We start from the raw sequence: 24201 nt of genomic DNA on the forward strand, positions 1-24201 counted from the left end.
AGGGTTTTGTGGATTCACAAAGCTTTGAGGATTCCAAGGATTCATTCCATTTCCAGCATTTAATGGGCATTCGTTTTTCCAATGTCCTTGTCCTTTACAAAGAGCACACTGATTTGGTCCTATTCTACCACGTCCTCCCCCGTATTGATTTCCAAATCCCGACTGATTGTTAAATCCTCTACCCATTCCTCCCCTTCCCCTATTACCACGACTTCTTCCTCTATGGCCACCGGCCCCATTGTTCTCTCCTGAAGCTTGTAAAAGCGCCAACAAGCTCGCTTGTTGTTTCTTAGTACTTTCCTTTTCCCGAATGTTGTATGCTTTCCAAGCCACTTCTAACAATTTCTCTAAATCTCTTGTTTCTCTCCCTTCCAGTTTTTGAAATTTCTTTCTAATATATTCTTGTGATTGTCCCATAAAGATCAATGCTAATTGTAATTTTCCAGACTCGTCTTCCACGTCTAAATCTGTATACCTCCTAGCTGTTTCCTTTAGCCTTTCTAAAAAGGCAGAAGGGGACTCAGTCTTATCTTGCATTACTGAATATAACTTAGACCAATTCAACGTTTTTGGAATGCCACATCGTATTCCCTCTACCAATAATTCCTGGTAAATTTTTAACTTTTTATAATCTGCGGGGTTATTAGCGTCCCAATCGGGATCCTCCCGCGGTACAAAATCATTTACCGTCCCCCGCGCTGCCCGAGGCAGGGTACGAATCCTTTCCTTTGCTCTCTCCACCATCACCTTTAATACCATTTCTTTTTCTGTTGAATCTAAAATTGTATCTATTAATACCTGTAAATCATTCCAGTCCGGGTCTTGTGTTTTTATAACCATTTTTATAACACGAGCCACCCGCTCAGGATTTTCTCTATATGTCCCAGCTGACTGTTTCCAAATTAGTAAATCATTAGGCGAAAAAGGAACTTTTATCATGATTTTTCCCCTGCCTGCTCCAACCGCTTCTCGCAAGGGAGCCATCAATCTAGGGGGTGAGAGCGAAACGTCTGTCTCCCTCCCCCCTCCCCGTCTTCTTTCCCTCTCCCTTCGCCCTCTCCGAGTCCGTTCTGCTAGAGGAGTTCTGTCACATTCCCACCCCCCTTTTTCTTCCTCATCCGAGGATGATTCTAACGGGGGCATGGTGTGTGATTGTGCCCTTGCACGTGAAGGGAGACTATTTCTCGGGGGCGCACTTGGAGTTACTCCGGGGGAGACTAACAAAGACACATCCTCCTCTGGTTCTGAAAACCGTATTTTCTGCTCATGTTTATCATCCAATCCTTTCAATATCTTTATACTCCGCTCTTGACATTTCTTACATTTATCATCCTCCAGTTCCAGTTCTTTCAACACTAAGATACCACATTCCTTTTGCCATTCAGTGTTTTGTTCTAAATAATAAAACAAATCCAGATACGGTATTTCATCCCACTTCTCATTCTCTCGTAAATATCGCATCAAAGGGGTTATAATTTCCAAAGTCAGTGATCCATTTCTGGGCCACTGCATTCCTTCTGTTTCATATTGAGGCCATACATTATTACAATAATCAATCAACTGTTTCTTGCTTAACTCTTGTCCAAAATTTCCTTCCTTCCAATGTTTTAACAAGCAACCAAGCGGAGAATCGCTAGGGATATCTTTTTCTGTGCAGGATAGTGCTCTAAAGGTTTTAAATGACATCATGCTTGCTACTGGCTCACACACACACCACAATCTAAATTCATCAAATTCACAATAACACAACAACACAAAACAATACTTTTAACGACCAACACGATAACACAACAATATAAACCAGAACAAAACCAAAACCAAAACCAACTCGCCGATTCTCCCTCTGAGAGGCGAGTGCTGGTACTGCGCAGCTTTCGCCGCGTCTTACGACCAGCGCCTAGGCTTCCCAACCAAGGTACCTTTAGCCCAACCCAGCGGGACACTCACTATCCCGTCTTATAGGCAGGCTCCCAACCAACAAACCTAAAAGAATAAAGCACCTTCGGGCTTACCTAGAGGGTTGTCCGGCGGGCGCGGGTCGGGCACGGGTCGATGTCTCCCCAGAAATCACCTGGTTGCCGGCATGGAGTAGATCAGCTCGTGAGCCGCCCAGCTACCCCCGGAGTTCCATCTGGTGTCGCCAAAACTGTTGCCCGTAAACAGAGACACAAACCAACAGAGTGCCGGTTTATGGGTGCTTTATTCGGGGCCCCGGGAACCTGCGGGCTAACGCCCCAAGTCAGGATTCTGACGACCCTCGTTCTCAGTTCAGCTTTTATACACAAACAAGTTCACATGTATTCTCACGGCTAAAACAATTACAGTTTCTATAGCAACCCAGGTGCAGTAGTTTATAACAATTAACAATCATCTACTCTAATCATAAATCTGCTTAAGTTGTCCTACCCCCCTAGAAACTGTTTAACAGACCCTTACCACATCTAAGGTACAAATCGTTACGTACATGCTTGACTAAATCTTTTGATTATTGTTTCTACTTCTTCAGTACATTCTATTCCCACGAACAAGGCTGCTGCTTAACTCACTACTGTAATGTGTTGCTTTCTAGGCCTTACCCTTTTACTTAAGCCTTAGCCATTCTACTACTAAATTTAAACTGCTTTGCAACACCCAGAGGCCATTTTCCAGCGCTGCTAGGCAGAATATCCTTCCCAGTCTGTCCGGACGTTCGGGGTTGCCCCATCACAGGGACAGAATCTGGCACTTGCCCTTGTTGAACTTCCTCTGGTTGAGGATTGCCCAAACCTCTGATTTGAGGTCTCTCTGCGGGGCCTCCGTCTTCCATGAGGCCCTGGAGTGTTACAATGGCCCCTTGATTGCTTGGGAATGCGCAGTGTTCTGTGTTCCATGTGTTCCATGAGGCCCCATATTGTCACAATGGCACTGAAATGAGAGAGGATCTCCATCCTTAATGGCTTCGTAAATCACAAGTTTTTCTTAGATAAAAATCCTAATCAACAAAGGGGTTTGCTTTCTTGGCATGGTAGCAGTCTTTTCTTTTCTTTTAAGACTACAATTAGTTGTAGGAGAGAGAATGTAGATGATACATGGAAACTAATAGAGAGTGTATCATATGCCCATCTTCAAGAAATTAGCTTACAGGCCTCAGAAAACTCGTTTAATAAGAGATTGTTCTGTTAAGAAGAAAGTCAATTCTACATTGTTTAAGCAAATGGGAAGTTCTAAGACACGTCTTAGCTGGTCCTAAAGCATTTAGTGTAGGGGTTAGGGGTCGGAGAGATCAATCAGAGATGCTACGAGGCCGCCTAAGGGAGAAGACCACTCTGTGAAAATGACTGCCCCTCCCAGAAGAAATGGACGCTAGATGGCAGTCTTGCTCCACGAATAAAATCCAAGAGGCTATTTGACCCTAAAATCAGAAGAGAATTTTGGACCGCTTGTGAAGGGGAGGGTCTTTCAAGTATCACTTGAAAGTATTTATACTCCGAAATTTATACTGATTCTTTGATTCATGCATGGCAGAGTACCCCCACGAATCCCCAGCTGGCATATTAAAGAAATGTTCCATCCAATGGTTTCCGGTCATGGGGTTTAATTCTTTTGTTTTATCCCTTTGATTCCATGAAGTTCCAAAGATATCCCACGGTTTGTTTAATTCCATGAGGTCCCGCACATCCCAATGATGTCCCTTAAGTCCCTGCTTTCTGTAGTTTCCCAGGGAACATTTCCCAGGGAGCACTTTTGCTAGGGACAAAGACCGCTTGTGGTTTCGTCGGGGGCTGTGGCACCAGTGCCACGGGGAGGCAGTGCGTGGGAGAAACACCTTCCCCTGAGAAAATTCGGACGTGGCATCCCTCGCACTTGTTTTGGGATTCATGGAGATGCAGTCTCAGGAAGCGAGTTCTACTGCGTCCCTCGTCCAGCTCTTCTTGCTCCGAGGACCAGGGAACAGCCTCTCACACCTGAACTGGATGTACTGCAATCTGCACATTTGCGGCAGGTTGAGGGGCACTCAGAGGCACATTCAAAAATTTCATTCTCTTTCCCATCTCTGTCACCTCCGTAGGACATAAATGACCACCAAAGCAGGGTGTGATCTATTGCCATGTGCACTGGAAAACCCAGGTCATCTCCTCAGGGCATTCATCACAGACCTGCCATCCCCTCTTGGCACTCACAATAGAACCACAACTTCCAGCACTGGCTTCTCACCCGGCACACAGAGATTCTTTTGCCTTCCTTGGAGAGACCGGAAGAACTAGACAGGGTGTATCTGTTTGCATTGCCCAGACAAGTCTTGAGCACACACCTGCTGTTGGTGTGGGGAGATGACCCTGAGCAAGAACAATTGCCATCAACCTCCTGGGGAGACCTTGAAGTTATGTGGGACAAAGAGTGTCTCGGTGTCACATTGCATTTACGGTTCTAAATCCTGGCAAAGCCCATGCGTGCAGCTCTGGGATGTGCTTCTCTTGGACAGAGCTCCGCGTTTCCATCTCTCAGGCGGTGGGGCATCTCAGATAGTGGCAGAGCAGGTGGCACCCCACAAGGGCTTAGGTGCATCCAGGCTCCTGGCGTGGCAGCAGGAACCCCAGGAGATACTGCCCCTGCTGCCATGAGCTGTCTGTGTCTGTGTGCAAGCGAAGGACTCGTGTGTCTGAAAACCCTCCTGTGAGCGAGCAGGGAGCCCCCGCCAGAGCACCACTGACTCTTGGCCAACTGGCCATCCACCAGGACCCCAGAGGCCATTTTCCAGCGCTGCTAGGCAGAATATCCTTCCCAGTCTGTCCGGACGTTCGGGGTTGCCCCATCACAGGGACAGAATCTGGCACTTGCCCTTGTTGAACTTCCTCTGGTTGAGGATTGCCCAAACCTCTGATTTGAGGTCTCTCTGCGGGGCCTCCGTCTTCCATGAGGCCCTGGAGTGTTACAATGGCCCCTTGATTGCTTGGGAATGCGCAGTGTTCTGTGTTCCATGTGTTCCATGAGGCCCCATATTGTCACAATGGCACTGAAATGAGAGAGGATCTCCATCCTTAATGGCTTCGTAAATCACAAGTTTTTCTTAGATAAAAATCCTAATCAACAAAGGGGTTTGCTTTCTTGGCATGGTAGCAGTCTTTTCTTTTCTTTTAAGACTACAATTAGTTGTAGGAGAGAGAATGTAGATGATACATGGAAACTAATAGAGAGTGTATCATATGCCCATCTTCAAGAAATTAGCTTACAGGCCTCAGAAAACTCGTTTAATAAGAGATTGTTCTGTTAAGAAGAAAGTCAATTCTACATTGTTTAAGCAAATGGGAAGTTCTAAGACACGTCTTAGCTGGTCCTAAAGCATTTAGTGTAGGGGTTAGGGGTCGGAGAGATCAATCAGAGATGCTACGAGGCCGCCTAAGGGAGAAGACCACTCTGTGAAAATGACTGCCCCTCCCAGAAGAAATGGACGCTAGATGGCAGTCTTGCTCCACGAATAAAATCCAAGAGGCTATTTGACCCTAAAATCAGAAGAGAATTTTGGACCGCTTGTGAAGGGGAGGGTCTTTCAAGTATCACTTGAAAGTATTTATACTCCGAAATTTATACTGATTCTTTGATTCATGCATGGCAGAGTACCCCCACGAATCCCCAGCTGGCATATTAAAGAAATGTTCCATCCAATGGTTTCCGGTCATGGGGTTTAATTCTTTTGTTTTATCCCTTTGATTCCATGAAGTTCCAAAGATATCCCACGGTTTGTTTAATTCCATGAGGTCCCGCACATCCCAATGATGTCCCTTAAGTCCCTGCTTTCTGTAGTTTCCCAGGGAACATTTCCCAGGGAGCACTTTTGCTAGGGACAAAGACCGCTTGTGGTTTCGTCGGGGGCTGTGGCACCAGTGCCACGGAGAGGCAGTGCGTGGGAGAAACACCTTCCCCTGAGAAAACTCGGACGTGGCATCCCTCGCACTTGTTTTGGGATTCATGGAGATGCAGTCTCAGGAAGCGAGTTCTACTGCGTCCCTCGTCCAGCTCTTCTTGCTCCGAGGACCAGGGAACAGCCTCTCACACCTGAACTGGATGTACTGCAATCTGCACATTTGCGGCAGGTTGAGGGGCACTCAGAGGCACATTCAAAAATTTCATTCTCTTTCCCATCTCTGTCACCTCCGTAGGACATAAATGACCACCAAAGCAGGGTGTGATCTATTGCCATGTGCACTGGAAAACCCAGGTCATCTCCTCAGGGCATTCATCACAGACCTGCCATCCCCTCTTGGCACTCACAATAGAACCACAACTTCCAGCACTGGCTTCTCACCCGGCACACAGAGATTCTTTTGCCTTCCTTGGAGAGACCGGAAGAACTAGACAGGGTGTATCTGTTTGCATTGCCCAGACAAGTCTTGAGCACACACCTGCTGTTGGTGTGGGGAGATGACCCTGAGCAAGAACAATTGCCATCAACCTCCTGGGGAGACCTTGAAGTTATGTGGGACAAAGAGTGTCTCGGTGTCACATTGCATTTACGGTTCTAAATCCTGGCAAAGCCCATGCGTGCAGCTCTGGGATGTGCTTCTCTTGGACAGAGCTCCGCGTTTCCATCTCTCAGGCGGTGGGGCATCTCAGATAGTGGCAGAGCAGGTGGCACCCCACAAGGGCTTAGGTGCATCCAGGCTCCTGGCGTGGCAGCAGGAACCCCAGGAGATACTGCCCCTGCTGCCATGAACTGTCTGTGTCTGTGTGCAAGCGAAGGACTCGTGTGTCTGAAAACCCTCCTGTGAGCGAGCAGGGAGCCCCCGCCAGAGCACCACTGACTCTTGGCCAACTGGCCATCCACCAGGACCCCAGAGGCCATTTTCCAGCGCTGCTAGGCAGAATATCCTTCCCAGTCTGTCCGGACGTTCGGGGTTGCCCCATCACAGGGACAGAATCTGGCACTTGCCCTTGTTGAACTTCCTCTGGTTGAGGATTGCCCAAACCTCTGATTTGAGGTCTCTCTGCGGGGCCTCCGTCTTCCATGAGGCCCTGGAGTGTTACAATGGCCCCTTGATTGCTTGGGAATGCGCAGTGTTCTGTGTTCCATGTGTTCCATGAGGCCCCATATTGTCACAATGGCACTGAAATGAGAGAGGATCTCCATCCTTAATGGCTTCGTAAATCACAAGTTTTTCTTAGATAAAAATCCTAATCAACAAAGGGGTTTGCTTTCTTGGCATGGTAGCAGTCTTTTCTTTTCTTTTAAGACTACAATTAGTTGTAGGAGAGAGAATGTAGATGATACATGGAAACTAATAGAGAGTGTATCATATGCCCATCTTCAAGAAATTAGCTTACAGGCCTCAGAAAACTCGTTTAATAAGAGATTGTTCTGTTAAGAAGAAAGTCAATTCTACATTGTTTAAGCAAATGGGAAGTTCTAAGACACGTCTTAGCTGGTCCTAAAGCATTTAGTGTAGGGGTTAGGGGTCGGAGAGATCAATCAGAGATGCTACGAGGTCGCCTAAGGGAGAAGACCACTCTGTGAAAATGACTGCCCCTCCCAGAAGAAATGGACGCTAGATGGCAGCCTTGCTCCACGAATAAAATCCAAGAGGCTATTTGACCCTAAAATCAGAAGAGAATTTTGGACCGCTTGTGAAGGGGAGGGTCTTTCAAGTATCACTTGAAAGTATTTATACTCCGAAATTTATACTGATTCTTTGATTCATGCATGGCAGAGTACCCCCACGAATCCCCAGCTGGCATATTAAAGAAATGTTCCATCCAATGGTTTCCGGTCATGGGGTTTAATTCTTTTGTTTTATCCCTTTGATTCCATGAAGTTCCAAAGATATCCCACGGTTTGTTTAATTCCATGAGGTCCCGCACATCCCAATGATGTCCCTTAAGTCCCTGCTTTCTGTAGTTTCCCAGGGAACATTTCCCAGGGAGCACTTTTGCTAGGGACAAAGACCGCTTGTGGTTTCGTCGGGGGCTGTGGCACCAGTGCCACGGGGAGGCAGTGCGTGGGAGAAACACCTTCCCCTGAGAAAACTCGGACGTGGCATCCCTCGCACTTGTTTTGGGATTCATGGAGATGCAGTCTCAGGAAGCGAGTTCTATTGCGTCCCTCGTCCAGCTCTTCTTGCTCCGAGGACCAGGGAACAGCCTCTCACACCTGAACTGGATGTACTGCAATCTGCACATTTGCGGCAGGTTGAGGGGCACTCAGAGGCACATTCAAAAATTTCATTCTCTTTCCCATCTCTGTCACCTCCGTAGGACATAAATGACCACCAAAGCAGGGTGTGATCTATTGCCATGTGCACTGGAAAACCCAGGTCATCTCCTCAGGGCATTCATCACAGACCTGCCATCCCCTCTTGGCACTCACAATAGAACCACAACTTCCAGCACTGGCTTCTCACCCGGCACACAGAGATTCTTTTGCCTTCCTTGGAGAGACCGGAAGAACTAGACAGGGTGTATCTGTTTGCATTGCCCAGACAAGTCTTGAGCACACACCTGCTGTTGGTGTGGGGAGATGACCCTGAGCAAGAACAATTGCCATCAACCTCCTGGGGAGACCTTGAAGTTATGTGGGACAAAGAGTGTCTCGGTGTCACATTGCATTTACGGTTCTAAATCCTGGCAAAGCCCATGCGTGCAGCTCTGGGATGTGCTTCTCTTGGACAGAGCTCCGCGTTTCCATCTCTCAGGCGGTGGGGCATCTCAGATAGTGGCAGAGCAGGTGGCACCCCACAAGGGCTTAGGTGCATCCAGGCTCCTGGCGTGGCAGCAGGAACCCCAGGAGATACTGCCCCTGCTGCCATGAACTGTCTGTGTCTGTGTGCAAGCGAAGGACTCGTGTGTCTGAAAACCCTCCTGTGAGCGAGCAGGGAGCCCCCGCCAGAGCACCACTGACTCTTGGCCAACTGGCCATCCACCAGGACCCCAGAGGCCATTTTCCAGCGCTGCTAGGCAGAATATCCTTCCCAGTCTGTCCGGACGTTCGGGGTTGCCCCATCACAGGGACAGAATCTGGCACTTGCCCTTGTTGAACTTCCTCTGGTTGAGGATTGCCCAAACCTCTGATTTGAGGTCTCTCTGCGGGGCCTCCGTCTTCCATGAGGCCCTGGAGTGTTACAATGGCCCCTTGATTGCTTGGGAATGCGCAGTGTTCTGTGTTCCATGTGTTCCATGAGGCCCCATATTGTCACAATGGCACTGAAATGAGAGAGGATCTCCATCCTTAATGGCTTCGTAAATCACAAGTTTTTCTTAGATAAAAATCCTAATCAACAAAGGGGTTTGCTTTCTTGGCATGGTAGCAGTCTTTTCTTTTCTTTTAAGACTACAATTAGTTGTAGGAGAGAGAATGTAGATGATACATGGAAACTAATAGAGAGTGTATCATATGCCCATCTTCAAGAAATTAGCTTACAGGCCTCAGAAAACTCGTTTAATAAGAGATTGTTCTGTTAAGAAGAAAGTCAATTCTACATTGTTTAAGCAAATGGGAAGTTCTAAGACACGTCTTAGCTGGTCCTAAAGCATTTAGTGTAGGGGTTAGGGGTCGGAGAGATCAATCAGAGATGCTACGAGGCCGCCTAAGGGAGAAGACCACTCTGTGAAAATGACTGCCCCTCCCAGAAGAAATGGACGCTAGATGGCAGTCTTGCTCCACGAATAAAATCCAAGAGGCTATTTGACCCTAAAATCAGAAGAGAATTTTGGACCGCTTGTGAAGGGGAGGGTCTTTCAAGTATCACTTGAAAGTATTTATACTCCGAAATTTATACTGATTCTTTGATTCATGCATGGCAGAGTACCCCCACGAATCCCCAGCTGGCATATTAAAGAAATGTTCCATCCAATGGTTTCCGGTCATGGGGTTTAATTCTTTTGTTTTATCCCTTTGATTCCATGAAGTTCCAAAGATATCCCACGGTTTGTTTAATTCCATGAGGTCCCGCACATCCCAATGATGTCCCTTAAGTCCCTGCTTTCTGTAGTTTCCCAGGGAACATTTCCCAGGGAGCACTTTTGCTAGGGACAAAGACCGCTTGTGGTTTCGTCGGGGGCTGTGGCACCAGTGCCACGGGGAGGCAGTGCGTGGGAGAAACACCTTCCCCTGAGAAAACTCGGACGTGGCATCCCTCGCACTTGTTTTGGGATTCATGGAGATGCAGTCTCAGGAAGCGAGTTCTACTGCGTCCCTCGTCCAGCTCTTCTTGCTCCGAGGACCAGGGAACAGCCTCTCACACCTGAACTGGATGTACTGCAATCTGCACATTTGCGGCAGGTTGAGGGGCACTCAGAGGCACATTCAAAAATTTCATTCTCTTTCCCATCTCTGTCACCTCCGTAGGACATAAATGACCACCAAAGCAGGGTGTGATCTATTGCCATGTGCACTGGAAAACCCAGGTCATCTCCTCAGGGCATTCATCACAGACCTGCCATCCCCTCTTGGCACTCACAATAGAACCACAACTTCCAGCACTGGCTTCTCACCCGGCACACAGAGATTCTTTTGCCTTCCTTGGAGAGACCGGAAGAACTAGACAGGGTGTATCTGTTTGCATTGCCCAGACAAGTCTTGAGCACACACCTGCTGTTGGTGTGGGGAGATGACCCTGAGCAAGAACAATTGCCATCAACCTCCTGGGGAGACCTTGAAGTTATGTGGGACAAAGAGTGTCTCGGTGTCACATTGCATTTACGGTTCTAAATCCTGGCAAAGCCCATGCGTGCAGCTCTGGGATGTGCTTCTCTTGGACAGAGCTCCGCGTTTCCATCTCTCAGGCGGTGGGGCATCTCAGATAGTGGCAGAGCAGGTGGCACCCCACAAGGGCTTAGGTGCATCCAGGCTCCTGGCGTGGCAGCAGGAACCCCAGGAGATACTGCCCCTGCTGCCATGAGCTGTCTGTGTCTGTGTGCAAGCGAAGGACTCGTGTGTCTGAAAACCCTCCTGTGAGCGAGCAGGGAGCCCCCGCCAGAGCACCACTGACTCTTGGCCAACTGGCCATCCACCAGGACCCCAGAGGCCATTTTCCAGCGCTGCTAGGCAGAATATCCTTCCCAGTCTGTCCGGACGTTCGGGGTTGCCCCATCACAGGGACAGAATCTGGCACTTGCCCTTGTTGAACTTCCTCTGGTTGAGGATTGCCCAAACCTCTGATTTGAGGTCTCTCTGCGGGGCCTCCGTCTTCCATGAGGCCCTGGAGTGTTACAATGGCCCCTTGATTGCTTGGGAATGCGCAGTGTTCTGTGTTCCATGTGTTCCATGAGGCCCCATATTGTCACAATGGCACTGAAATGAGAGAGGATCTCCATCCTTAATGGCTTCGTAAATCACAAGTTTTTCTTAGATAAAAATCCTAATCAACAAAGGGGTTTGCTTTCTTGGCATGGTAGCAGTCTTTTCTTTTCTTTTAAGACTACAATTAGTTGTAGGAGAGAGAATGTAGATGATACATGGAAACTAATAGAGAGTGTATCATATGCCCATCTTCAAGAAATTAGCTTACAGGCCTCAGAAAACTCGTTTAATAAGAGATTGTTCTGTTAAGAAGAAAGTCAATTCTACATTGTTTAAGCAAATGGGAAGTTCTAAGACACGTCTTAGCTGGTCCTAAAGCATTTAGTGTAGGGGTTAGGGGTCGGAGAGATCAATCAGAGATGCTACGAGGCCGCCTAAGGGAGAAGACCACTCTGTGAAAATGACTGCCCCTCCCAGAAGAAATGGACGCTAGATGGCAGTCTTGCTCCACGAATAAAATCCAAGAGGCTATTTGACCCTAAAATCAGAAGAGAATTTTGGACCGCTTGTGAAGGGGAGGGTCTTTCAAGTATCACTTGAAAGTATTTATACTCCGAAATTTATACTGATTCTTTGATTCATGCATGGCAGAGTACCCCCACGAATCCCCAGCTGGCATATTAAAGAAATGTTCCATCCAATGGTTTCCGGTCATGGGGTTTAATTCTTTTGTTTTATCCCTTTGATTCCATGAAGTTCCAAAGATATCCCACGGTTTGTTTAATTCCATGAGGTCCCGCACATCCCAATGATGTCCCTTAAGTCCCTGCTTTCTGTAGTTTCCCAGGGAACATTTCCCAGGGAGCACTTTTGCTAGGGACAAAGACCGCTTGTGGTTTCGTCGGGGGCTGTGGCACCAGTGCCACGGGGAGGCAGTGCGTGGGAGAAACACCTTCCCCTGAGAAAACTCGGACGTGGCATCCCTCGCACTTGTTTTGGGATTCATGGAGATGCAGTCTCAGGAAGCGAGTTCTACTGCGTCCCTCGTCCAGCTCTTCTTGCTCCGAGGACCAGGGAACAGCCTCTCACACCTGAACTGGATGTACTGCAATCTGCACATTTGCGGCAGGTTGAGGGGCACTCAGAGGCACATTCAAAAATTTCATTCTCTTTCCCATCTCTGTCACCTCCGTAGGACATAAATGACCACCAAAGCAGGGTGTGATCTATTGCCATGTGCACTGGAAAACCCAGGTCATCTCCTCAGGGCATTCATCACAGACCTGCCATCCCCTCTTGGCACTCACAATAGAACCACAACTTCCAGCACTGGCTTCTCACCCGGCACACAGAGATTCTTTTGCCTTCCTTGGAGAGACCGGAAGAACTAGACAGGGTGTATCTGTTTGCATTGCCCAGACAAGTCTTGAGCACACACCTGCTGTTGGTGTGGGGAGATGACCCTGAGCAAGAACAATTGCCATCAACCTCCTGGGGAGACCTTGAAGTTATGTGGGACAAAGAGTGTCTCGGTGTCACATTGCATTTACGGTTCTAAATCCTGGCAAAGCCCATGCGTGCAGCTCTGGGATGTGCTTCTCTTGGACAGAGCTCCGCGTTTCCATCTCTCAGGCGGTGGGGCATCTCAGATAGTGGCAGAGCAGGTGGCACCCCACAAGGGCTTAGGTGCATCCAGGCTCCTGGCGTGGCAGCAGGAACCCCAGGAGATACTGCCCCTGCTGCCATGAGCTGTCTGTGTCTGTGTGCAAGCGAAGGACTCGTGTGTCTGAAAACCCTCCTGTGAGCGAGCAGGGAGCCCCCGCCAGAGCACCACTGACTCTTGGCCAACTGGCCATCCACCAGGACCCCAGAGGCCATTTTCCAGCGCTGCTAGGCAGAATATCCTTCCCAGTCTGTCCGGACGTTCGGGGTTGCCCCATCACAGGGACAGAATCTGGCACTTGCCCTTGTTGAACTTCCTCTGGTTGAGGATTGCCCAAACCTCTGATTTGAGGTCTCTCTGCGGGGCCTCCGTCTTCCATGAGGCCCTGGAGTGTTACAATGGCCCCTTGATTGCTTGGGAATGCGCAGTGTTCTGTGTTCCATGTGTTCCATGAGGCCCCATATTGTCACAATGGCACTGAAATGAGAGAGGATCTCCATCCTTAATGGCTTCGTAAATCACAAGTTTTTCTTAGATAAAAATCCTAATCAACAAAGGGGTTTGCTTTCTTGGCATGGTAGCAGTCTTTTCTTTTCTTTTAAGACTACAATTAGTTGTAGGAGAGAGAATGTAGATGATACATGGAAACTAATAGAGAGTGTATCATATGCCCATCTTCAAGAAATTAGCTTACAGGCCTCAGAAAACTCGTTTAATAAGAGATTGTTCTGTTAAGAAGAAAGTCAATTCTACATTGTTTAAGCAAATGGGAAGTTCTAAGACACGTCTTAGCTGGTCCTAAAGCATTTAGTGTAGGGGTTAGGGGTCGGAGAGATCAATCAGAGATGCTACGAGGCCGCCTAAGGGAGAAGACCACTCTGTGAAAATGACTGCCCCTCCCAGAAGAAATGGACGCTAGATGGCAGCCTTGCTCCACGAATAAAATCCAAGAGGCTATTTGACCCTAAAATCAGAAGAGAATTTTGGACCGCTTGTGAAGGGGAGGGTCTTTCAAGTATCACTTGAAAGTATTTATACTCCGAAATTTATACTGATTCTTTGATTCATGCATGGCAGAGTACCCCCACGAATCCCCAGCTGGCATATTAAAGAAATGTTCCATCCAATGGTTTCCGGTCATGGGGTTTAATTCTTTTGTTTTATCCCTTTGATTCCATGAAGTTCCAAAGATATCCCACGGTTTGTTTAATTCCATGAGGTCCCGCACATCCCAATGATGTCCCTTAAGTCCCTGCTTTCTGTAGTTTCCCAGGGAACATTTCCCAGGGAGCACTTTTGCTAGGGACAAAGACCGCTTGTGGTTTCGTCGGGGGCTGTGGCACCAGTGCCACGGGGAGGCAGTGCGTGGGAGAAACACCTTCCCCTGAGAAAACTCGGACGTGGCATCCCTCGCACTTGTTTTGGGATTCATGGAGATGCAGTCTCAGGAAGCGAGTTCTATTGCGTCCCTCGTCCAGCTCTTCTTGCTCCGAGGACCAGGGAACAGCCTCTCACACCTGAACTGGATGTACTGCAATCTGCACATTTGCGGCAGGTTGAGGGGCACTCAGAGGCACATTCAAAAATTTCATTCTCTTTCCCATCTCTGTCACCTCCGTAGGACATAAATGACCACCAAAGCAGGGTGTGATCTATTGCCATGTGCACTGGAAAACCCAGGTCATCTCCTCAGGGCATTCATCACAGACCTGCCATCCCCTCTTGGCACTCACAATAGAACCACAACTTCCAGCACTGGCTTCTCACCCGGCACACAGAGATTCTTTTGCCTTCCTTGGAGAGACCGGAAGAACTAGACAGGGTGTATCTGTTTGCATTGCCCAGACAAGTCTTGAGCACACACCTGCTGTTGGTGTGGGGAGATGACCCTGAGCAAGAACAATTGCCATCAACCTCCTGGGGTGACCTTGAAGTTATGTGGGACAAAGAGTGTCTCGGTGTCACATTGCATTTACGGTTCTAAATCCTGGCAAAGCCCATGCGTGCAGCTCTGGGATGTGCTTCTCTTGGACAGAGCTCCGCGTTTCCATCTCTCAGGCGGTGGGGCATCTCAGATAGTGGCAGAGCAGGTGGCACCCCACAAGGGCTTAGGTGCATCCAGGCTCCTGGCGTGGCAGCAGGAACCCCAGGAGATACTGCCCCTGCTGCCATGAGCTGTCTGTGTCTGTGTGCAAGCGAAGGACTCGTGTGTCTGAAAACCCTCCTGTGAGCGAGCAGGGAGCCCCCGCCAGAGCACCACTGACTCTTGGCCAACTGGCCATCCACCAGGACCCCATGTTGCCCGTAAACAGAGACACAAACCAACAGAGTGCCGGTTTATGGGTGCTTTATTCGGGGCCCCGGGAACCTGCGGGCTAACGCCCCAAGTCAGGATTCCGACGACCCTCGTTCTCAGTTCAGTTTTTATACACAAACAAGTTCACATGTATTCTCACGGCTAAAACAATTACAGTTTCTATAGCAACCCAGGTGCAGTAGTTTATAACAATTAACAATCATCTACTCTAATCATAAATCTGCTTAAGTTGTCCTACCCCCCTAGAAACTGTTTAACAGACCCTTACCACATCTAAGGTACAAATCGTTACGTACATGCTTGACTAAATCTTTTGATTATTGTTTCTACTTCTTCAGTACATTCTATTCCCACGAACAAGGCTGCTGCTTAACTCACTACTGTAATGTGTTGCTTTCTAGGCCTTACCCTTTTACTTAAGCCTTAGCCATTCTACTACTAAATTTAAACTGCTTTGCAACAGTCCCCCCTTTTGAGCATTCTTCAGGCTTTGCTTGCAAGGATGCTCAAATACAGCAATCTTCAGGTTGCAGTTTCTTGATGGATGGGAGGTGATCCATTTTGCGGTGAGATTACTTCTTTTCTTGTTATAGCTTTCATGATTCGTCTCGTATGTTGACCTTCTTTTACAATCATTCCTAAAAGACACTTGTAAACAGTTATGGCTATGACAACAATTATTACAATCAATATTCCGTACTGGATAACAGAAGATATCCATCCTGACACATGGAGACCTAGGGAGCTGAATAATTGTCCTATCCAATTGTGTTCCGCTTCTTTCTGCAGTTTATGAACATTCTCGTCAATTTGTTCTAATTGATTAATATCTTTCTCTACTTCTTGAGTGACATTTGGGATGTGTACACAACAATGCTCATCCTTTGCATGCAGGTAACCGCAAACTCCATGTTCTTTGAGTAATATCAGGTCTAATGCCATGCGGTTTTGTATGGTCATTCTAGAGGTGGCTTGTAATTGTAAATTTAGATCTTTAAATCCTTTCTTAGTGACTGCTGCTAACCTTTCGGTCTGGCTCATCAGTTTGAACAATATTTCTCTATTTCGATATGTTGAAATTGGGGCAAACAAAGATTCTAGTGCCCATCCGAATTTAACTCCTGCTGATGGCTCATGCCAATCTGTTAGTTCCAGATCATTAATGTCATTACTAACTTCTCTTTTCTCCCGTGGTCGCATCTCTGCTGGTGTTAACTTCTCTTTTCTCCAGAGTGGACAAAGAGTAGGTATCCCTAGTGTGACAGGTACAACCGGACCGTCTAGTGGCATGTGGGTGGTCCATTGACCATGTCCCATGACCCATACTAGGTTTCCGGGACTTCTAACTGTAGTAGTGTGACAATCAATGTTTTTCACATGTCCTTTAATAGTATGGTTATATCCTTGACACTCACATCCTAACTGCAGGAGGGCTTTGACTGGCATTAAGCCTATTTCATCGTCTGGGGTATCACATGTATATATTCGGGTACAATTCCAATCCTCTTTTGTATGTGTTTCTGTCCTCCAATTATGATTCCCTCTATTTCCTGTAGAATAAGTTTGATTCTTTTTCCCCTTCCAGTGAATGCACCACTGTACCTTTCCAATATAACTATATGTCTCTAGCAGGCTGGGTCCCCAAATTGTTTGCCATTCTTCCATGGTTGTAGAACTGGTAATATTTTGACAGACCTCTTCTTGTTTTTCTCGTTTTACTGAAGCCGGAACTTTAGAGCATGGGTGTGTTGAATTTGTAACTAAACAGTATCCTTTTAATTCATTAATTGTTTCACTTGTTACCCATGTCCCAATTACTACCCATCGGAAATATCCCGGCATCTGTTCACATTGCTTCTTCATCATTTTGTCACTTAATAAACATACATCTACCGTTTCGCTCCATGTGATGGTTACAAATTTGCAATTCCTTGTAATATTCTTAAACATTTTGGGTATTTCTGGCACTGGAATTATTCCCCATGGAATTGGGTCTCCTGCTGCATGAGGCATAGGGAGACATGCAGTAATTTTAGTAACGTTTTGTACTTTCCCAAAATCTCGAATTAGGCCCACAATTAAATTTTCCTGTTCTATTTCTCTATTCGGAATCTGCAGATCTCTCACATGTCGAGTTTTCCTAGGGGGTATAACTTGTACCTTAGTCATTATTTCCCGAGTTGTGTTTATCATGTGTATTTCTACATACCCATAATCAAAACTCCTTTGAATCCAAACTACACACATGTATGTCCCTTCTACGGTTTTAGACACCTCAGGTACCTGCAGGACGGTATAACCCTTTTGTTGTGTCGCATCCCAAACTGTTGTCACTCCTTCTGTTATGATTCGATCTTGATCTCTCCGTCTCCACTTGACGTGGACATCTCTTAATTCAGCTCCCTGGTCATCTGAAAACAGACAAGTTAAGTTTACATCAGTGTGTTCTGGTACAAACAAATAAGGATCTGGGGTTTCAATTCTCACGGTGGTCTCTGCTAAACTTATCAACCCCAGGAATACCACAATCTTCAATTGTTGGCTCGAAATACCATCTTTGTAGGTGAGTGAGGTTCTACCGACCATGAGACTGGAACCTTCTTGACTCGGGTGTAATGGATCCAATTGTCGATTCCCTCGACTTTCACCGCCGTATAAGTGGTCATTATCACCTGGCGAGGACCGTCCCATGTTCCCTTTAATGGTTCCACTGACCAGTTCTTCACATAGACTTGGTCTCCTGGAGAAATGTCATGAACCGGATTCTCCAGGGGCAGAGGCCGATTCCACTGCAGCGCTCCTCTGAGGGCTGTGAGGGTCTTATTCAAAGATAACACATAGTTAAATACTGCCTGATCACCCACTACATGAGGATCCCCTTGGTAAGTAGCCGCATGATAGGGCTTGCCATACAATATTTCGTATGGACTTACTCCTATTCTTTCCCTTGGTTTAATCCTAACTCTCAGCAGAGCGAGGGGTACTGCTTGGGGCCACTGGATTTTGGCTTCCTGACAGATCTTCTTCAATTGACCTTTTAATGTCTGATTCATTCTTTCTACTTGTCCACTAGACTGCGGTCTCCATGGTGTATGGAGATTCCATGTTATCCCTAATACAGCTGACACATCTTGGACTATCCCTGCTGTAAAGTGCGGTCCTTGATCAGAGGACAACCCTAGGGGAACTCCAAATCTTGGGATGATTTCCTTCAGAAGGGTTTTCACTACTTCTTTTGCCTGATTGGTCCTACATGGAAAAGCTTCTGGCCACCCTGAGAAGGTACAAACATACACTAGCAGATATTTAAAAGTTTGGGCCTTAGGCAACTCAGAAAAATCTACTTGCCAATAGTCTCCTGGTAACTGTCCTACTTGTAGTTTTCCCATTTGTACTTGCTTCCTGACTACTGGATTATTCTTTATACACATAGGACACATTGCATTCACCCTTTTAGCTAGTGTTAACATCTGGTTTGAGAAAATTTCGTTTTTCAAGAATTTCACTAATGCTTCTGCACCCCAGTGGCACTTGTTGTGTTCCATCTCAAGCACTGCTTTCATTATTCTGACTGGTAAAATTACCTGTCTCGTAGGAGTGATATACCACCCCCTGATATTTTTCTTTGCTTCCATCATCACAGCTAATTTCTCATCTTCAGGTGAATAATGCGGTTTCTCTTCCATGAATGCTATTGCTGGATTATTCCGGGTTGGTAAAAGAACCATTTGAGTCCATACCTCTTTCGCAGCCCTCCTGGCTGCTTGGTCAGCGTATCGATTTCCCTGAAACTCTCGTCCTGGATCAGCCTGGTGTCCTCTGACATGCATTATTGCCACTGCTGAGGGCTTATGTATTGCCTCTAGCAATTGTAAAATTTCTTCCCGATGTTTAATCGTTGTCCCCTGAGAAGTAAGAAGTCCTCTCTCCTTCCAGAGTGCTCCGTGAACATGAACTACCCCAAAAGCATATTTGGAGTCAGTCCATATGTTAACTCTCCGTCCTTGGCTTAATATTAAAGCTCTCACCAATGCCCATATCTCGGCCTTTTGTGCAGACGTACCTTGGGGTAGTGCAGTCGCTTCTATCACTTGTTGTAAAGTGACCACTGCATACCCAGCATACCTGGTGCCATTTTCCACAAAGCTAGATCCGTCGGTGAACAACTCCCAGTCAGGATCTGTCAGTGGTTCGTCCTTCAAGTCTCTTCTGCTCGCGTAGACTTGTTCAATGGTCTCTACACAGTCATGCTCCAGGGTGCCTTCTTCCTGTGTGGACCTAAGGAATTCTGCTGGGTTGAGATGGTTAGTAATTTTCAGTTCAACATCATCTTGTTCTCTCAACAAAGCCTGGTATTGCAACATGCGGCTGGAGGAGAGCCAATGCCCCCCTTTTTGCTCTAGAACTGCTATGACCATGTGGGGCACGTACACTATCATGTGTTTTCCCAGAGTCAATTTGCGTGCTTCCTGTATTAAAATGACCGTCGCTGCCACAGCTCTGAGACACCCCGGCCATCCCCCACTTACTGCGTCTAGCCGTTTGGAGAAGTACCCAACCGGTCTCTTCCAGGATCCTAGACGCTGAGTGAGGACTCCTAAGGCCATTCGCTGTCTCTCACAAACATAGAGCTGAAATTCCTTGGTTGGGTCCGGTAGTCCCAGGGCAGGTGCTTCCTGGAGGGCTTTCTTCAGTTCCTGGAATGCTTTTTCTTGCTCTGTCCCCCAGGTTAGCTTGGACTCCTTTGCTGCTTCATACAGTGGTCGAGCAGTCAGTCCGAAGTTAGGAATCCACAGCCTGCACCATCCGACCATTCCTAGAAAAGATCTCAGTTCTTGATTATTTCTAGGCACAGGTATAGCACATATTGCTTGGATTCTATTTGTTCCCAGGCGCCGGACTCCTTGGGAAATTTCACATCCCAGATAGATAACTTTCCGTTTTACTAGTTGTGCTTTTTCTTTTGAGACTCGGTAGCCTGCTTGGCCCAGCATGTTTAACAGTTCAATAGTTAACTGACGACAAAGTCCCTGTTCTGTAGCTCCTAAGAAAATGTCATCTACATATTGCAGTATTATATATGAAAAAGGAGATTCTTTTACCTGAGTAGTCTTCCATTCCTCTAGTTCCTTTGCTAACTGATTACCAAATATCGTGGGTGAGCATTTGAATCCTTGTGGTAATCGAGTCCAAGCGAGCTGTCTCTTTCGTCCTGTCTCCGGACTTTCCCATTCAAAGGCAAAGATTTTCCAACTTTCTCGTGCCAGTGGTATGCAGAAGAAAGCATCTTTCAAATCAACCACAGTAAACCACTGAAACTTCTCAGACACAGATGTTAGCAAGGTATAAGGATTTGCTACAACCGGGTGAATATCTTTTGTAATAAGATTTACTGCTCTCAAATCTTGTACTAATCTATATTTTCCATTTGGTTTTTTTATCGGAAATATGGGGGTGTTAAATTCTGATTCACATTCTTGTAATATTCCTAGAGTTAGGAACTGTGAAATCATAGGGGCTATTCCCTTTCTTGCTTCTAAACTAATTGGGTATTGCCTAACTCTGACAGGTTGTGCTCCTTCTTTTAATTCTATTCTAACTGGGGTGGCTGCTTTAGATTTCCCAGGAACCCCGGTCTCCCACACCCAGGGTACAACAGCCTGTTCAATCTCTTGGGGTATTTCTTCCTTTTCCACTTCTTTCACAACAAAAATTTTTGCTAAATTTTCTTCTGGAATTTCTATCTTGACTCTCCCTTTTTCAAATATAATTTTAGCTTGCAAGGCTGAAAGTAAATCCCTTCCTAATAAACATTCAGGACTGTTAGGCATGTACAGAAATTGATGATCTAATTCTCTTCCCTTAAATTTGATATCTAGAGGTCGCAGAAATGTTCTTTCCTCTATCTGTCCTGAAACTCCCACTACTTGTACGGTTGAATCACTTAATGGCCCCATCAATTTATTCATTGCCGAAAAACTAGCTCCAGTATCTATTCTAAATTCCGTCGGCTCCCCCTCTACTTCCAAAACAACCTTTAAGTCTGAATCTAGCCGACTCTGTCTTCCACAACTCCCTAACATAAATGCTTGGGCGACACCCTGTGGCGTGCCCATACCAACAGGGTTTTGTGGATTCACAAAGCTTTGAGGATTCCAAGGATTCATTCCATTTCCAGCATTTAATGGGCATTCGTTTTTCCAATGTCCTTGTCCTTTACAAAGAGCACACTGATTTGGTCCTATTCTACCACGTCCTCCCCCGTATTGATTTCCAAATCCCGACTGATTGTTAAATCCTCTACCCATTCCTCCCCTTCCCCTATTACCACGACTTCTTCCTCTATGGCCACCGGCCCCATTGTTCTCTCCTGAAGCTTGTAAAAGCGCCAACAAGCTCGCTTGTTGTTTCTTAGTACTTTCCTTTTCCCGAATGTTGTATGCTTTCCAAGCCACTTCTAACAATTTCTCTAAATCTCTTGTTTCTCTCCCTTCCAGTTTTTGAAATTTCTTTCTAATATATTCTTGTGATTGTCCCATAAAGATCAATGCTAATTGTAATTTTCCAGACTCGTCTTCCACGTCTAAATCTGTATACCTCCTAGCTGTTTCCTTTAGCCTTTCTAAAAAGGCAGAAGGGGACTCAGTCTTATCTTGCATTACTGAATATAACTTAGACCAATTCAACGTTTTTGGAATGCCACATCGTATTCCCTCTACCAATAATTCCTGGTAAATTTTTAACTTTTTATAATCTGCGGGGTTATTAGCGTCCCAATCGGGATCCTCCCGCGGTACAAAATCATTTACCGTCCCCCGCGCTGCCCGAGGCAGGGTACGAATCCTTTCCTTTGCTCTCTCCACCATCACCTTTAATACCATTTCTTTTTCTGTTGAATCTAAAATTGTATCTATTAATACCTGTAAATCATTCCAGTCCGGGTCTTGTGTTTTTATAACCATTTTTATAACACGAGCCACCCGCTCAGGATTTTCTCTATATGTCCCAGCTGACTGTTTCCAAATTAGTAAATCATTAGGCGAAAAAGGAACTTTTATCATGATTTTTCCCCTGCCTGCTCCAACCGCTTCTCGCAAGGGAGCCATCAATCTAGGGGGTGAGAGCGAAACGTCTGTCTCCCTCCCCCCTCCCCGTCTTCTTTCCCTCTCCCTTCGCCCTCTCCGAGTCCGTTCTGCTAGAGGAGTTCTGTCACATTCCCACCCCCCTTTTTCTTCCTCATCCGAGGATGATTCTAACGGGGGCATGGTGTGTGATTGTGCCCTTGCACGTGAAGGGAGACTATTTCTCGGGGGCGCACTTGGAGTTACTCCGGGGGAGACTAACAAAGACACATCCTCCTCTGGTTCTGAAAACCGTATTTTCTGCTCATGTTTATCATCCAATCCTTTCAATATCTTTATACTCCGCTCTTGACATTTCTTACATTTATCATCCTCCAGTTCCAGTTCTTTCAACACTAAGATACCACATTCCTTTTGCCATTCAGTGTTTTGTTCTAAATAATAAAACAAATCCAGATACGGTATTTCATCCCACTTCTCATTCTCTCGTAAATATCGCATCAAAGGGGTTATAATTTCCAAAGTCAGTGATCCATTTCTGGGCCACTGCATTCCTTCTGTTTCATATTGAGGCCATACATTATTACAATAATCAATCAACTGTTTCTTGCTTAACTCTTGTCCAAAATTTCCTTCCTTCCAATGTTTTAACAAGCAACCAAGCGGAGAATCGCTAGGGATATCTTTTTCTGTGCAGGATAGTGCTCTAAAGGTTTTAAATGACATCATGCTTGCTACTGGCTCACACACACACCACAATCTAAATTCATCAAATTCACAATAACACAACAACACAAAACAATACTTTTAACGACCAACACGATAACACAACAATATAAACCAGAACAAAACCAAAACCAAAACCAACTCGCCGATTCTCCCTCTGAGAGGCGAGTGCTGGTACTGCGCAGCTTTCGCCGCGTCTTACGACCAGCGCCTAGGCTTCCCAACCAAGGTACCTTTAGCCCAACCCAGCGGGACACTCACTATCCCGTCTTATAGGCAGGCTCCCAACCAACAAACCTAAAAGAATAAAGCACCTTCGGGCTTACCTAGAGGGTTGTCCGGCGGGCGCGGGTCGGGCACGGGTCGATGTCTCCCCAGAAATCACCTGGTTGCCGGCATGGAGTAGATCAGCTCGTGAGCCGCCCAGCTACCCCCGGAGTTCCATCTGGTGTCGCCAAAACTGTTGCCCGTAAACAGAGACACAAACCAACAGAGTGCCGGTTTATGGGTGCTTTATTCGGGGCCCCGGGAACCTGCGGGCTAACGCCCCAAGTCAGGATTCTGACGACCCTCGTTCTCAGTTCAGCTTTTATACACAAACAAGTTCACATGTATTCTCACGGCTAAAACAATTACAGTTTCTATAGCAACCCAGGTGCAGTAGTTTATAACAATTAACAATCATCTACTCTAATCATAAATCTGCTTAAGTTGTCCTACCCCCCTAGAAACTGTTTAACAGACCCTTACCACATCTAAGGTACAAATCGTTACGTACATGCTTGACTAAATCTTTTGATTATTGTTTCTACTTCTTCAGTACATTCTATTCCCACGAACAAGGCTGCTGCTTAACTCACTACTGTAATGTGTTGCTTTCTAGGCCTTACCCTTTTACTTAAGCCTTAGCCATTCTACTACTAAATTTAAACTGCTTTGCAACACCCAGAGGCCATTTTCCAGCGCTGCTAGGCAGAATATCCTTCCCAGTCTGTCCGGACGTTCGGGGTTGCCCCATCACAGGGACAGAATCTGGCACTTGCCCTTGTTGAACTTCCTCTGGTTGAGGATTGCCCAAACCTCTGATTTGAGGTCTCTCTGCGGGGCCTCCGTCTTCCATGAGGCCCTGGAGTGTTACAATGGCCCCTTGATTGCTTGGGAATGCGCAGTGTTCTGTGTTCCATGTGTTCCATGAGGCCCCATA

General features: G+C 46.6%; 2 protein-coding genes across 6 annotated transcripts in view; both read right to left on the reverse strand.

Moving 5' to 3' along the window:
- The window catches only part of LOC127462093 (uncharacterized), a 256860-nt gene extending 232934 nt beyond the window's left edge, over positions 1-23926 (reverse strand). The window contains exons 1-2 of one of the 5 annotated variants that reach the window (XM_051770558.1): positions 23324-23926; positions 15437-18008 (exon numbers count right to left, since the gene is read on the reverse strand). In XM_051770558.1, coding sequence (XP_051626518.1) covers positions 15712-17880 — 2169 coding nt within the window. In that variant the 5' untranslated portion in view covers positions 17881-18008; positions 23324-23926 and the 3' untranslated portion in view covers positions 15437-15711. Of the gene's footprint in view, positions 1-2012; positions 2622-15436; positions 18009-23323 lie in introns of those variants that run through there. The other 4 variants (XM_051770861.1, XM_051770773.1, XM_051770704.1 and 1 more) reach the window with 4 other exon arrangements.
- Positions 590-23080, reverse strand: LOC127462735 (uncharacterized). The gene is made up of 2 exons (XM_051771650.1): positions 21934-23080; positions 590-621 (listed from the first exon to the last, which is right to left on the reverse strand). Exons 1-2 carry the CDS (start codon positions 22998-23000, stop codon positions 618-620), a joined length of 1071 nt encoding a protein of 356 aa, XP_051627610.1. The 5' UTR covers positions 23001-23080; the 3' UTR covers positions 590-617.
- Positions 23927-24201: the final 275 nt, after the last annotated feature.

The sequence above is a fragment of the Manacus candei genome, unplaced genomic scaffold, assembly GCF_025592945.1.
Source record: "Manacus candei isolate 608988 ecotype Guabito, Panama unplaced genomic scaffold, ASM2559294v1 h1tg000002l, whole genome shotgun sequence".
In the NCBI taxonomy this organism is placed as follows: Eukaryota; Metazoa; Chordata; class Aves; order Passeriformes; family Pipridae; genus Manacus; species Manacus candei.

What these genes read in the sequence shown, in the direction of transcription:
- LOC127462735 (XM_051771650.1), bottom strand. Translation starts at nt 23,000, where the DNA reads ATGATGTCATTTAAAACCTTTAGAGCACTATCCTGCACAGAAAAAGAT.